This window comes from Dermacentor silvarum, unplaced genomic scaffold (genome assembly GCF_013339745.2).
Source record: "Dermacentor silvarum isolate Dsil-2018 unplaced genomic scaffold, BIME_Dsil_1.4 Seq12222, whole genome shotgun sequence".
In the NCBI taxonomy this organism is placed as follows: domain Eukaryota; kingdom Metazoa; phylum Arthropoda; class Arachnida; order Ixodida; family Ixodidae; genus Dermacentor; species Dermacentor silvarum.
In genome coordinates, this window is record NW_023605663.1 from 43,517 (window position 1) to 59,999 (window position 16,483).

At 48.6% G+C, this 16,483-nt stretch overlaps 1 protein-coding gene across 1 annotated transcript; it reads left to right on the plus strand.

Annotated features, from left to right (window-relative positions):
• Positions 1 to 1,534: 1,534 nt before the first annotated feature.
• Positions 1,535 to 13,510, plus strand: LOC125941711 (uncharacterized; the record flags this gene model as incomplete). The annotated part of the gene is made up of 2 exons (XM_049659524.1): positions 1,535 to 1,795; positions 13,384 to 13,510. Coding segments are annotated over exons 1-2 (374 nt in total), but the record flags the coding sequence as incomplete, so codon positions are not given.
• Between the last annotated feature and the right edge of the window lie 2,973 nt (positions 13,511 to 16,483).

The following is a 16,483-nucleotide window of genomic DNA, read 5'->3' on the forward strand; positions in this document are numbered from 1 at the left end:
CACGTTATGTCCCGGTCGAGCTCGCTGTTTTCCAGTCCGGCGTAGTCAGTCGCTGGCTTTGCACCACGTATCGGCTGGCCAATATATCTACTTTGTAAGGCAAAAATAGCTGATTCGTCCTGCCTCCGAAGTTGTGTAATACTCGGCTCATCGTGTGCTTGCTTTCTCTCTTGCTCTGGGTCGGATCTAGGAGATGTCTGAGTATGGTCCACGTCTTCGCAGTGCCCAGCGTTCCTTGCAGGGAGTTACAGAACTGGTCCCAGTTCTGTCGTGCAAGTTGCTCTGCGTAGAGCTCTGCCTCGTCCGTTAGTTTCGCGATGCGTATTTTTTAGCTTACGGGTGCGGCTGCCTTCGCCATCTTCTAAGCAGACTGTGGTGCACTTCCCACACGTGTAAGAGGCGCAGCAAGACACTGAAATGGATTCGGACGTGGGTATCAAGTGAAGGAAACACTATAGAATGATGGTAGAAGTCATAGTCATGACCATGACTGCGCAAAAATGACAATGACTCAGCGAAAAAAGATTAACACTCAAAACGACTGAAATGGGTTCGGACGTGGGTACAAAGTGGAGGAAACACTAAACGATGGTGGTAGAAGCCATAGTCATGAGCATGATTTAGCGAAAATGATAATGACTCAGCGAGAAAACATTAACACTCAAAAACCAATGGAATGAGTTCTGATGTGGTACTAAGTGAAGAAAAAGGCTAAGTGTTGATGGTCGAAGTCAGTCATGAGCATGACTATGGATTTCACCTTAAGGTCTCTAGGTGCAGCTAAAGAGACTCCTGAGACTCATGACATGAATGTCATGACATGCGTGTCTTGTAGGTCATGAAAGAGCTGCCTATGTCTTGCTGCTCTCATGGTCGTTCCACTAACTTGGTAGGCTCCCCGCAACTGCTTCGCATAACATCGATTCCCACACGGCGTGGGATCTGCCGGCTTTTTTTTAGCCGCTGGAAAACACAGGATAGGTACTTTCTGTTTACAGTGACTTCTAGATACAGCTGCAATTGAGTAAACTGTGGACGAGGGTAGGGAGCCATACTTGCAAGTCTTCCTAGGCGAGAGCATACCGTGGCGCCGCCTGCCGGCAAGCCTAAATGACGTGTAAAGCTGGATCACTTGCAGGGCGCCCCACTTCAGCGCCGTCACATTGTTTTTGTACTACTGCAGAAGAATGCCGTCTTGTTGCAGTAGTTTCATGCCGATGCGCTATTCCGCAACTCAAATTGAGTTTAATTATGGTGTTTTACGTGCGAAAACTACAATTTGATTATGACACACGCCGTACTTTGGGACTTCGGATGAATTTTGACCACCAGGGGATCTTTAACGTGCCCCCAGTGCACAGGACACGGACGTTTTTGCATTTCGTCTCCATCGAAATGCGGCCGCCGCTGCCGTGATTCGAAAAGATAGTCATCTGCCAGTCTTACCTCATATGGCTAACATCACTTGTACTTTGTACCTTCGAATACTTTTTTGGGGTGTACTTATGAAAGTGGTTTCTCGCGCAAGCACTCCAAGGGGAGGTCGGCATGCCTGGGCCCTTGGTGCGGGTGCCACCGGCCAGCGTACGCCATGGCTGCGAGAAACGGCGTGGGCCATGCACGTGTGGAGGTCACCGGACGCCGTCCAAGAAATCGCACCATAGCGGGCATCACCGACACAAGCGCCGACACAGAGTGGCGCGTAATGCGACTGCTAGCGGAGACCATGGTCTGCAAGTGACGACGCCTCCTCCCCCAGCAGTGGACGCTGCTGCGGCGCCCGAACGAGTTCATGGTAAGCGACAAAGAACTCAGACACTGAGACACTTGCTTTTAAACGCTTAAACGGTATGTAACGTGAGCCTAATATGACGCACGTTTTTTATTATAAATGCGTTGGCACTTCCCTACGCATTCATAACGTTTACAACCTGCTGGCTCCGCAGTACAGCGTGCTAGTCACTGATTTTCCTTTTAATTGTCGCTCCTTGCCTACCATAGTTAGGTTCGCCCTTCTCTATTTCTAGTAGAATGCAGTCGGACTAATTACCTCTAGCGAAATTCTAAAAAAAATGTCTGTCGCAGTGCTGCAGAAATAATTACAGTGGCACCGTGGTTTGAACACCTTGAGCTCAATCGAAAAGGTGCCAGTTTTCTTGCCGCCTGGAGGCAAATATGTTTTAGAGCGATAAGCTCGACCAGCACAGGTACAAACTCAGAAAACGCCTGGTTCCGTAAATCTTACCTTCAAGCTCAGCCAAGGTCTTGGTGTAAGATATATACTCTATAGATGGGGACTCTTCTCGGCCTGCTTGCGAGACGCGATCGACCAGATAAAGTAGCAATGGCCCGGTGATGGCAGCGGAACCTATCGGCACAACGACGCCGGAACGACATACCTATCGGCGGAACGACGCAACCTCACTTAGAACGCAGGCGAGAGCGTGCGTCAACATGTAACGCGCGCCTGCCCTCTTCCCCACGCTCTACCCCCACCCGGTGGCCTAGTTTCGTGCGCCACTCAATCATTTCGGATTTACCAGGAAGCGCCGGTTGCTATACCAACGGGAGATAATACCAATAAAACGTTTCTGTCTTGAAATTGTGTCGTCCCGCCGATAGGTATCCCCTGCCGTCACCGGTCCGATGGAGGCGCGCCGCTGCTGCTTTATCTGGGGAATGTGTGGGGGGGGGGGGGGGTATTCCGTAAGAGTCCACCTAGTGAACTGTCCCATTCGGCTGTCGCCATTGGCTACCGCTTCAAGAGCGCGAAGGTAACTGGCTGTCACCTTCGCGCTCGTCAAGCGGGGCAAATGGCTACAGCCCAAGTGGACAGTCCACTAGGTGGACGCTCACAGAATAGTCGATCTCACCTCGCGAGTGTCCTCACCTAAAGAGTATGCGTACATCTTACACCCTTCTATAACTAGCGATGAAGTTAGAAGGGCCTGAAAGCCGTGACCAGAGGAAAAGCTGCTGGAGAAGTTGGAATAACAGTCGATTTAATTAAAATGGAGGAGATATGCTTGAAAAGCTTGCAGCCCTTTATACGCAATGCCTCACGATTTCAAGTGTACCAGAGAGCTGGAAGAACGCTAACATTCGATTAATCCATAGGAAGGGAGACGTTAAAGAATTGAAGAATTATAGACTCATTAGCTTGCTTTGAATATTGTATAAAATATTCAGCAAGATAAATGCCAATAGAATCAGGGCAACACTTGACTTCAGCCAACCAAGAGAACAGGCTGACTTCAGGAAGGGATATTCTACGATGGATCATATCCATGTCATTAATCAGGTAATCGAGAAATCTGCCGAGTACAACCAACCTCTCTATATGGCTTTCATAGATTATGAAAAGGCATTTGATTCAGTAGAGATACTAGCAGTCATAGAGGCTGAAGGAAATCAAGCCTCCCGTTCCATAGGAAAAGGGTTTATTGTGAATAAACCGTGAAACGACTCAGTGGGTTAGCTGCTGTTGCGCGTGGGCCCAAGCACGCGCTTCGTCCTCTTCTTTGTCGTGCCTGTTTCAACAAACTGGCCCGCGCGCAAAAAATTCACAAAATGTTTGATTCCAGCGGGTACAGGTGTTGAACGACCCGTTAACGGTAGATCCGCCGGTAGTCTCAAGGTACAGGTTTTGTCTTGCCATCCCTTCGTTTATGGAGCTTCTCTATTCGAACAATGCTCCATAGTTGCCGGGGCTTGTTGGGCTCTTGTAGAAGGACGAGGACCTTTCTTAATTCTGTCGAACGGTGTGGTTGACTTGGAGCTTGACATTGTTCTTAACTCCGAGACGTATTCTTTGGACCAACGTTCCCACAAAGTCTTCGAGGTTTTTTCCCTTGTTCCCACATAGGTAGTATATGGCGACCATCGGCTGTGATCTCGCCGCGTGTTACGGGAAGAGCAGATATTCGCTTTCCAATGAGAAGTGAGCGGGAGAGGGGTTCCAGATCACGATAGTCGCTATAAACGTATGTGATTGGCCGGGAATGATCACAGCTTCTACTTCAGTTAAGTTGCTTGTAGCTGTTTCTCCGTAAGATATCTCTTGCCGATGCACTTCTTCAAAGTCAGCTTGACCGACCTGATAAGTCTCTCGTAAAACCGCCCCACCACGGTGCTGATCGGCGATAAATTTCCATTTATGTGATGATCGATGAAGTTACAAACTTCTTCGTTCTCAATGACTACCACAATCTCGAAAGCTCTCTCTTGCTCTTCTTGAATGCTAGACGTTTGTCGGAATATATAACAGAAGGAAGTCCCCGCTGCGACACAAAGCGTCGGAAAGCGTTGAGAAAGCTTGTGGCGGTCATGTCTTCTACTAGTTCGAGGTGAACAGCTCTAATCACGGCGCACGTGAACAGGCAAATAACACTTTGGCGTAGTCATTTGGATGTTTAACGTAGAGGGGACCGGCGAAATCTAGTCCTGTTACTTGAAAGGGTTCCGAAGCGGTTTACTCTTCAGGTGGTAACGGTGCAGTCACTTCGGAGAAAGCTTTGACGTTGTAGCGTTGGCACACGATGCATCTCTGATGACCTTTGACTAGCTGCCGTCCTCGTAATATCCAAAATCTTTCCCCTATGTACAAGTGGAGTACAACTCCTGCATGAAGAAGTTGCCGATGGTGCTGCATGACGAGGAGCTCGCAGTAATAGGGGTCCCTTTGGTAAGACGATTGGATGTTTTTCATGTATGATTTCTTACTGTATTGTAGCGTCCGGACTCGAAGAACTCCATTGTCGAGGAAGCATGTCACGTCCAACAGTATAGAATCCTTTATATGTTGAGCTCCTTTGGAGACGCCGTCAATTTCAGGAGAAAAGGCTGAGCTTTGAACCTTCTTTATCATGTATAGTTCGCCGGCTTGCACTTCTTCTGCATTCAGGGCTCCCCGGGACACACTTTTCTGCTTCAACTTCGAGGTAAATCGCAGTATCGAAGCTGTAACACGGTGTAGTCGAGTAAGAGAGCTGTAGTTGTGAATGACCATAATAGGTGGGTTCGGTTTGCATGGCGACTTGCAAGCATGGTACCCGATGAGTACGCTCCTCCGTGATACTCGGTGGAATATCGGTTGAGTTTGGTCTACGGTGGTGGCCATTCATTCTCTTAACAGTAAGCCAATGGGGTCCTGTCCACCAGGCTGAGTTTGTTGTCAATTCACGGCCGAAACTCCTCTTGTCAAAAATCAGCAGATTTTGCTTTCCAGGCAGTGTCTCCACAATGTGTCCGTTTACTCTGAATCTCCGTTACCCTATGGCGAATGAAGTCTTTTCATCTATTAGGATGAAAAGACTTCATTCTTACAGTGCAGTGCTGTACAGTACAGTGCAGTGCTATCATTGAGTCAGTCCAAAACTGCACTGATGTAATGTCCTCGGATAGCTCTTGACGCCCGTACTCGTACATTCGTGCTGAGACAAGACAGGCTAGTAGTTAGAGTCTGGCAAGGCTTGTCTCTTTCATTGGGGCCACCCTGGACTTGCACAAGACTATCGTAGAGCTTTTGTCGTTCGTACTGCCTGCTGTGCAAATGTAGCAAACGGCACCGTAGGCACCATTCTCCAGCTTGACTGTGCTTTTGAAGAAGTCCAAAACTGGGTCTGCGTCCTGTGTCTTGTTATGTCCCGGGTTTAATCACCATAATTTCTAGGTCCCAGTAATTATCTGTGGTGATCTTAAATTCTTCCACTGCCGCTTTCAGTAATATTCTCTCGTTGCAGTGTGTGACGGTAGCACAAGAGGCTGCTGGTTTTGTGCAGAGTCAGCCAAGGATGCCTCGACAGCTTTAAGTCTGTTCTCCAAATTCCGTACGTTGCCCGTGACAAATGACCAGTAAGTCACTGCCGATTAAGACATTGACAGCTTTTTGGCTTCAGCTTAATCGTTATCGGTGAAGTAATAACCTTGGTGCTCGAGCTTGTCAGTAAAGTCTCCACTCGGTCGCGGAATGGATTGGTCGCAGATCTTGGTCGTGACGAGCGCTTCGATCAACAGTGTCTTGCAACTATGCACTGAACTCAGAGTGATAGACACTCGTCGGAAAGTCTTCTCGTCATGATGCCCTCCAAAATGTCCTACTGTAAGACACTCGCGATCGAGAACTTGACAATTAAGTTTCTCAGCCAATTGCTCGGTCACAAAAGTGCGCTGGCTGCCTCCATCCAATAAAACGCGAACCAGCATTTTACTATCTTGGCCGGCTGCCCAAGCAACAGCTGTTTGGAGGTATATGAGCCGTTTGGACGTGCCAGTTCCAGTCATCTAGAGTTGTACCTGTTTAGGGAATGTCTGGGGTCCGGCGGTCAATTTCATCAACCTTGGGTCACACACTGTTTCCGCATGGCGCCGATTGCACTATCCACATTTTACCTTTCTTGTGCAATTCTTTGCTACGTGATGCTCCAGGGTACAATGGAAGCAGCGACGTGCACCTAGAAGGCGTTTTTTCTTTTCCTCGAGAGAAATTGCCGAGTCGCACTGCTCTGTACAATGGGTCGTTGATTCGTAGAAAAATCAGTCCTTTTTTGAAGAACGGGTTTAGTGGATGAGGTCAAAGACTCTGTGGTTGAGCGTTGATGGCACGGCTGTTTCGTTAAGGATAAAGGTCGCGAAGTGGATGTGGCGGTAGTGCGAAATTCTTTATCTTTGCTTTTCAACGCGTCCTCTTGTACAGAAACATGCAGGACTGCTCGTTCTCGAGACTCTATTTCTGTTTGAATAAAAAGCAGCAAAGACTTAATGCTCGCCTTCTGTTGCTGGGTGCGCTGTGCTTGTTCGCCAGTGCTTCCAGCTCCTCCCCTTTCCTCGAAACTCTGGCGTGCAATGGTCTTGTTGAAATCGAGGACAATATCGTGAGGAAGCGATTTCAGAGAATGGGGTAGATCATTGAAGAATAATTCTTCCGATATCGCAAGAGTCTTGAGGGCACGTGTCTGGGACTGCACAGTGTCGTAGAGGCTTCGAAGGCCGCGAAGGTCATTGGGGTCGAACGGGTGGAAAGTCGATGAGTCGCTGCATGTGATCCTGATGATCAAGTCGTCCTTAGCAAAGCGCCGCTTAGAATGCCCAGGGCATCACTGTAGCATCGCAGTTGCTGGAAGTCCCGCGATCACCAATGCCGCATCGCCGGTCAAGGCTGAGCGTAGATAGGTGAACTTGTTGACGTCGGAGGGCCACCGTTGTTGTGGATCACTTGGTTGAAGTGTTCCCAAAAAGGCGGCCACATTGATGGTCGACCATTGAACTTTATAGTTCGATCTTCGGAAGATGAACACCGGGTTGCAGCGTGCGTTGAACTTCGTTTGACGTCGACGATGACGTACGGTTGAGTGATTCATGAATCTGACGTATACGGTATTTGAGCTTCGCGGACGTCGCTGTGGCTCGATCATTGTAATCGACAACCTGATCAAACTCTGCTTCAGCTTCCGTGGTAGAGAGCAGAGGTACGATGTCGGAGTCAGTTGCCCTCAAGTTGGTGTGAAGATGATTGAGGCGTTCGCTAAGGAGTAAAGCTGCTCTTCATAACACTGTCTTGGCTAGCGTTGATTCGATGTCGTTAATAAGCCGCGTTAGCTGCGATCTCTCGGCTTGTGCTTGAGCTGGACGCTTCCATGGTTGGACTCCGCGATGAGCAGCCAAGGTCGGTACGATGAATCGGTAGGCAGGGAGGCGATTACCTTGGTACCATCGATGTAGTTCGCTGTTCCGATGAGTTTCGGCACCACTTGAAGGAAATCAAGCCTCCGTTCCATATTAAAGGATTTATTATGAATAAACCGTGAAACGACTCCGTGGTTTAGCTGCTGTTGCGCGTGGGCCCAAGCACGCGCTTCGTCCTCTTCTTTGTCGTGCTTGTTCCAACAGAGGCATTGCGTAATCAAGGAGTACAGGAGGCATACGTGAATAACTTCGCAAATATCTACAAGGATTCCACAGCTACCTTGGTTCTCCACAAGGAGAAAAGTTACCTATCAAGAAAGGGGTCAGGCAAAGACACAATCTCTTCAATGCTATTCACTGCATGCTTAGAAGAAGTATTCAAGCTCTTAGACTGGGAAGGCTTAGGAATGAGGATCAACGGCGAATATCTCAGCAACCTTCTGTTTGTAGATGGCATTGTCTTATTCAGCAACAATGGGAATGAATTGCAGCTAATGATTGAGGGCCATAACCGATAAAGTGTAGAAGTGGGATTGAAGATTATTATGCAGCAGACAAACATAATGTTCAATAGCCTGGCAAGGGAACAAGAATTCAGGATCATCAGTCAGCCTCTAGAGCCTGTAAAGGAGTACGTTTATTATCTAGGTCAATTACTCACAGGGATTCTGATCATGAGAAAGAAATTTACAGAGGAATAAAATTGGGTTGTAGTGCATACGGCAGGCATTGCGACATCCTGACTGGGAGCTTACCAATGTGGTCGAAGAGAAAAGTACATAATCATTGCATTCTACCGGTGCTAACATATGGGGCAAAAACTTTGAGGTTAACAAAGAAGCTGGAGAACAAGTAAAGTACCGCACAAAGAGCGATGGAACGAAAAATGTTAGGCCTAATGTTTAGAGACAGGAAGAGAGCGGTGTGGATCAGATAGCAAACGGCGAAAGCCGATATTTGACATTAAGAGGAAAAAATGGAGCTGGGCAGGCCATGTAATGCGTAGGATGCATAACTGGTGGACCTTAGAGTTACAGAATGGATACCAAGAGAAGGGAAGCACAGTCGAGGACTGCAGAAAACTAGGTGGGGTGATCAAGTTAGGAAATATTCAGGCGCAAGTTGGAATCAGCTAGCGCCAGACAGGGTTGTAATTGGAGATCACAGGGAGATGCTTTCGTGCTGCAGTGGACCTAAATATAGGCTGAAATATAGGGTGATGACGATGATGATATCTTACACCGTGGCCAAGATCAAACTGAGACTTTCCCTGCCACTCCCGGCGGAAAGCTCACGCAACAATTCTGATGGTACGCGCGTCACCGTTGTCATAATGCAAAGGAGTTAATTAGGACACTCGGGCCCACGTCCTTTGGTTGGAGTGGCTGAGTGCTGGTTTCTGCGTATGCGCTGTGCTTTTCGCGCTTAGTTTTGTGTTGAAGCGAAACGCAGCATGAAAGTCAATTCGCTCGCTGCCGCACCGAGCAGTGTTTGTGTGTTGTCTTGTGGTGCAATTGTAGATGCGGCAGTGCTGACGGCTCCGAGCAGAGTCTTTGTCCTTTCCCAAAGCAAGCATAACCATGCTATCGTTCGAAAAGCTTGGTTTAAACACCGTTCAACCACGGCAAATTGTTTAAACGTTTTTCTCAGTAAAGCTCTTTACCTCTGCCTGTTTACGCGCTGTCAAGTTTACCCGTATGCATCCCCCGCAAGCTTTCCCAGGGGGTTACCCTGGCTGGCTTATGTCCGTATCGGGGACAGGGTGCGTTAACTGGACCGGATACGGGTAGTGGAGAGGGGGAAGGGTGCGGCGATGGCGCCTGTGCACGTGGCCTGCACATCTGTGGGGATAACGTAACGCTCGTCGGAGGTGCCGGCGCGGCTGCAGCAGCGGTTGAGGCAAATGCATGGGGAGTGCGGTGGCCGCGGCGGCACTTGTGTCGGCGTAGTGTGGTGCCGTAAGAAAAAAAATCGATTTCATAATGTATGTAGCCTAACAGCTTGGCTGGTAACCCGTCCCCATGAATGTTCCGGCCCCACGAATTTTTCTTAGCACCGCACACTCTATCAGGCATTCTGATGTGGCCACATAATGATTGGTACATAACGATTGGTAGGGGCCGATGAGCGTGGCTACAGCGAACACGATCTGACCGCGCACTCCGCCGCGGCGGCCGGCGAGTGTAACACCTATATTTCTTACACCGTGGATACAAGATACTGCTATCAGTACATCACCTTGCGAAACTATAATGTTGGCTGAACTCCGATTCTCAAGCTCATACTGCTGCCACTAAGCCACCTGAATATATCTAAAGACAGCGACATTCTTTTATCTTTCCGCCAGAGACCTCCAGCGTGGGCAGCCGATGAGACCTGCGCGACCCTATTGGTGGACCAGAGTCACGTGGTGGCGCTTGCGCCGTCTGGAAAAACTAGCGCGCGAACATCCGCGCGCAGCCGACGTTTTGCTTTCTTGATTTTTGTTTTTGGTTGCGTCGGTGTCATGACATCGTACAGTGCTGCATGCTCCAACGCATGCGGCTCTTTGGTGCAAATTCTGATGCTGCTATAGTGTCGTCATCGAATTTTCCCTGGCGTGGTACTTTGTTACGAAGTCTGAAGATTACAAGAATAGAGTTGCCTTCCTTAAAGAAAGAACGTAAAGCACTGTGAAGTTAAAACGCTATAATTTATGATAGCATAAAGGTACATTATACGCTCGTGTAATCCATAGGTGTGGTAAGTGCAAGGTCCTGACAATATGTTCTTTTTTTCGTTTTTTTTTGTCTGTCCACAAGTAGTCGTTTGTGAGCGGGGAGCTTGTGTGCGCGAGGAAAATCGCGCGAAGGTTACATTTATTGTTTCCCGAAAGTTTCTGATGTGACGTGCGCCAGAGCAACATATCGCTCATGCTGTGCGACTTCATTTCTGTTTTGACTAGCAATCCAACAGACAGAACATGGCAGCCGCTTGAACACTCCATCGACGCAAATACGGCACGTATCGGCAGGTTTGCGAGACGCCTGAACGGACGCACATTTTGCAGAAGAGATACAAGTTGAAAACTAAAATTAAATTATGGGGTTTTACGCGCCAAAACCACGATATGATTATGAGGCACGCCGTAGTGGGGAGATTCCGGAAATTTGGACCACCTGGGGTTCTTTAACGTGCACCTAAATCTAAGTACACGGGTGTTTTCGCATTTCGCCCCATTGAAATGCGGCCATCGTGGCCGGGATTCGATCCCGCGACCTCGTGCTCAGCAGCCCAACACCATAGCTACAAGTTGCCACTGATAGTTTTGTTAAAGTGAACTAGAGCCTGTAATTATTCGGAGAAGAAGAATTTCCTCTGAATGGCGCATTGAGAATTGACTTAAAAGCCGCCAAACGGCGCATCAGTAAGATAACTAAGAAAACTCCGCCAAATATTACTTTTTCTTGATGGTCACAACTTACCTGCCCGATTGCTCGGTCATGCCTGATTGATCCGTAATTCGTTACAGTGCAGTGCTAAATCCAGACCGCGTTCAGCTGTGCAGCTTCTATGACTGTTGTGACCAATAAAAAGTAGTTGGCTTTCACTTTCAATGCTGCTCTGTATGTTAAAAACAACGAATATTGTTACAAGTATTTTTGAGCAGGTAATTGGCCTACTGAATCATCAATTGACCCATCGCAATCTATACCCATCGCATGTTGCATACTTGTGCGCTTACGAGGTTCAGCAAGGTCATGAGTTCGCGCAAGAGAAACACAACATACCTGAATTTAACGAAGTCGTAGGGCTCAGCTGGGTAAGATAAAAAAAAATTCGTCGGCCCTTCCACTCCGTGAAGATGGTTAACCAGCGAAGCTGAAACGTGCGGCCCCGGTATTTATCATTGGATTGATCCCGAGGGTTCATTAAAGTATTTATCACCTTTTATTTCTTTTAGCCCTTTCCCAGCACAGGGTAGCCAGCCGGTATTTACAATAGCTAACCTCCTGGTCTTTCTTCCTTTTATTTCTCTCTCTCTCAATTATGAGGTTACATGCACGTTCGGCTGCGATAGAGAACGACGTCGCTGACGGTATGCCCGCAGTCCACCGTTGTCACTTGCGTTCGATATGTCGAGTTTGCTCGGCGACGTGGTTAGCAGCATTCGCCCGTTATTGGCGCTTGCAATTCTTCGAAGTTACATTGCTTCAAAATTAAATCTGTCCTTTACGTAAGGCAATGAATGGCTCATACCCCCGTAAACGCGGCCCCCCCATTACGACGACAAAAGTGAAATTCTACGCTGAAATGATGAGCGTCAACGCCGCCAGCTGTGGAAGAAGACGACGACGAAGACGAACGCGGGAGCAGTGGCACGAGTGCGTGCCGAGCGCGAGCGCAACCCGAGAGGCACCGACGAGCAGCTGCGGAAGAAGACGATGACGCTCGTGCCAATGCTGATGATGATAGCTTTCTGTACACAGGCGATTCCGCCTAGCCATATACGATTCAACCTAGACTATAAAGCTTTGCTTCAGAAAAAGGCCTCGAAATAAAATACACATTTTCACAGGAGGAACACTCGCAGAATAAAAATGGCAATTAACCATAAAAAAATTTTCGCCTCCATTCGACCCTGTGAAAGTGGATCTACAGCCTGCCGCATTTTTAGCTATATCGCGCGAGCACACCATAATATGGTCGTACGTCATCCTGAAGGGAACATCGCGTTAGAGGACTCTATAACTGGAGGGTGCTTAGTGCACTTGAGAGTACTTCTGCCGGTCTCGCTGGTTATTGCCGCTTGGAGGCGCTAACTGATGGACGCTCGCGCGATATAGCTAAACATGCGGGAGGCTGTACAGCGAAGCTGTTGTCGACATCACACAATCGCCACCATCTCAAGGCCTCGCACCATCGAGATCAATGTGTCCGTGACCTCGCTCACCCCTTTCTGTTGGTGCTTCGACGCCGCGGAGCACGTTCGCTGCGTCCATGCGCTTGCGAGTAACCCGTGTTCCCGAAGTGAACGTCACCAATTTTTTAAGTCTTGCCCTGATGTCGGCGCACACTCTGCGCGACAGATGCAATGGACAGAGCGCCCAATCATCAAGGGAAATTACACCATATGCGCATGTTCGTCACGCGCGCACAAAGGTGTGCAGGAGAGCAGCATATATCCTCATTCTAGTAGACCCTCCGCCTAGCGCAAGTGCGTTATTGAACTAATTCAATTTCTCAAAGTAAAGTACGTCACAAAAATGTGTAAAGTACGACCTAAACAACGCCTGCAGACATGATAGCATCCGATTGTAATTTGAACACGCGAGAAAACATAATTTTATTACGCGAAAACTCAAAGTTACACCAGCGCTGGAGACGAAATTTTTTTCTTTGTCGACGCGACGATGTGCACGCACAGACGGAGAAAATTTCCTGAGGTAGCCGCATGCAGCTTCGCTGTAAATTAATGTGTAGTTTAGCAGCTAAACATTACGTACAGGAGGGGCGTAGGGCTCAAAACAGCGTGGAGAGCCCACTGATGTTCATCGTTAATCTCTTACTCTCTTGAGGCTTTGGCTTGAAACGTGTCATGTGCGCGCCGTGCTGTGCGGCTGCTGCTTCAGGACGCATAGTAGCCTGCGCGTCCTCCCATGCTCCAAGTGGTGGAACAGTGTCGGTATCGCTCTATGCTTATGCCTTTTTCTCATTCAGATCCAATCGAAGCCGGCGGCATAGCGCCACAAGTCCAAACGGAGTCGCCGCCGCTGGCAGAGGTTGCAGCTGACGCACGGATTCAGACCGGACGCAAGGACTGGCAGAAAAGCGATGCATTCTTCGTGTACGTAGCATGTGCTTGCATTTTTGAAAGTTTGAGTCGCAACCACATTTTGCAGTTTTCCGTGTTCTTCAAATATTCCTTTATCGTGAAAAGTGCGCGCATTTCATCTATTTGCAGTTAATAATGTGGATACAGCGACTGTGTCCTTCGTGTTGACAAAATCATAACGTCGTACGTTTATTGGCCCTAATGAAATATTTTATTATTGTCTAAAGAGCGAACGGAACCACTAATAGCTTCTCGAAATGTGCTCTCACATGAGGTCCTCATTTCTCGCCGGCGCTAGATGTGGCTCCTGCGTACCCTAGTGGCTGTGCGCACGAAGTAGGGCACACACGGGACACGAGTTGAGTGGAGAGGTGGCGTGGATTTTAGTTCCTGGTTGCCTGTGAATGATATTCGTCACGTTGATAATCCAGCATACTTTATTCTCCGAAGGAGAGCAATATATAAGTTCGGGATTCTCAAAATAAGTGGGAGATTGGCCAAAAAAATGGATACGCGGAGCGCAGCGCTGCCATTTCGTATTGAATGCTAAGATTGTCTATGTCCGTATTCATGCCTGGGCAGAAAACGACTAGTCGTGCTCGTGATTTACACTTGTGAAGCCCCATGGGCCCTTCGTGTTCTCTGCGTAGTGTCTCAGGACGCATACTTGCTGGTACCACTGTATTACACCATTTGAGCATATACCGTTTACCACAGTTCCTTTCAGAAGGTCTATCGGTCTGTTGTTCCTTATGCATTCGATGACGCACTTCTAGTAACTGCCATTTGTTGGTTTCTTGCGACAACGGGGCTTGACTTGCTTCGCTAACGAGTGACGACACTATTCTTACGGCATGGACTTCCACGTCATCGTTGTCTTCGTGTGTCTCCTGTCTGCTGACTGGAGCCCGTGACAGCATGTCTGCCAGCACTAGCCGTTTCCCTGAAATAAACTGTTGTTGAAAATCATATTTCAGCAGCCGTGGAAAAAACGCTGCAACCGCGGCGGCATTTCACCATTGGCTTTCTGCGCGATGGCTAATAGTGGACGGTGGTCGGTTTTGAGGATTGCATTGCGCCCGTACAGGAAGTGATGGGATCTTTCGCATCCCAATACCACAGCCATTGCTTGTTTTTCAATCTGCAAGTATCTCTCCTGGGTCTCGGTCAGCACTCGCGAAGCGTAAGCGACAGGTTTCCACGATACCTCATATCGCTGCATTAGAACGGACCCTATGCCATATTGAGAAGCGTCCGAGGTTATTTCGGTGTCTCTTCTCAGGTCGAAAATTGCCAACACAGACTGCATGCTGAGGCTACTTGCTTAGCTAATTCCATTCCCTGTCGGGATTTTCACGCCACTAGAATATCGTGTCCTTTATCAGCAGGCGCATCAGTTGGGTTTTTACAGCGAGTGCTGGCAGAAACTTTCCAAAGTAATTGACAACGCTTGGCATTCGCAGTACTCCTAGTCTGTCGGTGGGTGCTGGCATGTCGAGCATGGCGCTTACAGTGGCGGGATTTGGCTGTATGCCCTCTTCGGAAATTACCTCGCCCAAGGATGAAATTTTCGTCCCTCCTATTACGCATTTTGCCGCGTTCAAAGTAAGGCCAGAAATGTGCGCTGCTTCCAGGACCGCTTTCGGACTTTCGTCGTGTTCTTACCTTGTGGGAGTCCATATCAGAATATCATCGACATAAACTCGCACTCCCGGTATTGCATCAAATATTTCACTCATGGTTTTTTGGAAGACTTCAGAGGCCGACGCGATCCCGAATCGCAGTCTCAGACACTGATACTGCCCAAAAGGAGTAGTAAACGTCCATATTCTGGACGGCTCGTCATCGAGCGGTATCTGATGGACGCCCGACTTTGCCTTAAGACAGGAAAAAAATTCGCTCCCGCGATTTCTGGCTCGATGTCTTTTCGTCGGGGCATCTCGTTGTATTCGCACTTCAAGCATTTATTGTTTTTCCGGGGTCCTTGCACACCCACAGTTCGCTATTCTTTTTTTTCTTAAAGTGACAGGCGACTCACCCAGTCTGTTGGTTCCTCTAAATCTTGCAATGATGCCCGCCTTTCGCATTCGGTCGAGTTCATTCGGTCGAGTTCCTGTCGTAGTGGCTCTTGCAAGGAAAGAGGCACATGTCGGGTCATCTGAACGACGGGGACGGCAACTTCACGTAGCACCATTCTGTGTGGGCGCTGAAGGCCCTTGAAAACTTAGGGGAAATCTTTCATCACTTGCTCGAGGTCCCTTGCCATTACATGCCGATAGATTGTTTGAAAATCCCCAATGTCTCACTGGCGTGGAGCCCTTAAATAGTTTGGCGTCCCTTTTTCACTACAAAAGAGTCTACGTCAGCTGACCTGTCACATATTGTTACCTTTGTGGTCACAATTCCAAGGTGTTTCATGATCCCTCCGACGTACGACCGCAGTACGGAGCTGCTAGGCTTCAGCTGCATCATCGGTTGTAGGCGTTGATACATGCCGTGCGGTAGAATATTAGCTTGAGCGCCCGTGTCCATCTTGAGTTCGAGCCCCCTGTTCGCCACTTGTGCTTGGACCACCCAGTCTTGTTGGTGCGTAACTCTGTTGAGCGAGATGTCTAAGGTGTCGAAATCTTCCTGCTACTTTTTATTTCCGCAACTTGGTTGTTGCTGTTGCAGTAATCCGCAAAATGACCCGCAGTGAACCGCCGGTGCGTCCAATCCAAATGCTGGGCAGTTCCGAGCTGCGTGTTTTCGCCCACACCTGTGGCACTTCAACACTGCTAGGTTACCACTGTTACTTGACCTCGCCCTGGCCGCGTCGACGCGCCTTTCTTGCGTTTTGGCATCGTCGTCCTGTGGTGCGCGTGGTTCGAGGCTCGGCATCATCTTCAGTGCGTCAACTTGACATTCTCGTTCCCATATTTCGTTTTGGACGGCAGACACCTCAGCTGCCTTGCATACTTGTTCTGCATTCATCAACGTCAACTT